The following is a 1,074-nucleotide window of genomic DNA, read 5'->3' on the forward strand; positions in this document are numbered from 1 at the left end:
TGGAGAAAGAAACCTTTCCTCCACTTGATCCATTGAGATCACCTACCGATACGGACCAACCAGATCGTGACCATTATCAAAATAAAAGGCAAAAAAAGATCCATGTTAACAAGACCACCCAGCCTTTCTCCTAATACATTCACTGTCGGACTATCCTGTGAGCAAATTATCCCCATTTCTAATTTAGAAATGCTTGGAAAATGCTGCAGGAACACTAAAGATGGTAAAATGTCTACAGTCTGGAGATCTGCTGGTAAATCATTCAGAAAGTTTAATGAAACTAACCACCTTTAGTGGAATACCAGTTAAAATTACACCACATGCCACTCTGAATACCTCCAAAGGAGTTATAGAAGAGTGGGACCTCATTAACATTTCAGAGGAAGAAATTGTGCAAGAATTGGCTGATCAAAGAGTCATACTAGCAAAGAGAATATTAATCAAGAAAGATGGGGAATTAATGCCTACACGGAACCTAATACTGACTTTCAGTATCCCAAATTCACCAACAACAATTAAAACAGAGTATCTAAATTATCGCATACGTCCAAATATACCGAATCCCATCAGGTGTCATAAGTACCAGAAATATGGACACTCTCAGGTAGCATGCCGTGGCGCTATGATATGCCCAAATTGTGGTTCAACAGAACACACCCAAGCTGACTGTATTGTAACCACCTTCACCTGCCCGAATTGCAAAGGTAATCATCCGGCATATTTAATAAAATGTGGAAAGTGGGAAAAAATATTCAAAAATACAAAACAGAAAACAAGGTAACATACCAGGAAGCCAAAAAACACATCATGCAGTTTATGCCGAAACGCTCATATGCACAAGCAGCTCAACAAAACGTTTCTGCTTCTCAGACCGACATCTCAGTCCCTCCAAACACTTCAATTTCCGATTGGGCCAGGTCCCTGCTTAATGCTAAGCCGCAACCTTCCAAACAAAGTCTACAAGAACAAGAAAGTAATACTCCAATTTCCATTCCACCCAATATACCTGCAACTACTAAACAAGCAGACAAATCTGCACCAACGGATCATATCCAAACAATAAAAAAATTCCCC

General features: G+C 39.7%; 1 protein-coding gene across 1 annotated transcript; it reads left to right on the forward strand.

Annotated features, from left to right (window-relative positions):
* Positions 1-220: 220 nt before the first annotated feature.
* LOC150075064 (uncharacterized) lies at positions 221-781 on the forward strand. The gene has a single exon (XM_090389074.1). The coding sequence runs from the start codon at positions 221-223 to the stop codon at positions 779-781; it is 561 nt and encodes a 186-aa protein (XP_090245200.1).
* The last annotated feature ends 293 nt before the right edge of the window (positions 782-1,074 follow it).

Source organism: Mastigoproctus giganteus, chromosome 14, assembly GCF_048544385.1.
Source record: "Mastigoproctus giganteus isolate SK-2022 chromosome 14, ASM4854438v1, whole genome shotgun sequence".
Classification (NCBI taxonomy): domain Eukaryota; kingdom Metazoa; phylum Arthropoda; class Arachnida; order Uropygi; family Thelyphonidae; genus Mastigoproctus; species Mastigoproctus giganteus.

Bases quoted from the DNA above. Each gene is read 5' to 3' on its own strand.
- LOC150075064 (XM_090389074.1), top strand. From the start codon at position 221: ATGGTAAAATGTCTACAGTCTGGAGATCTGCTGGTAAATCATTCAGAA.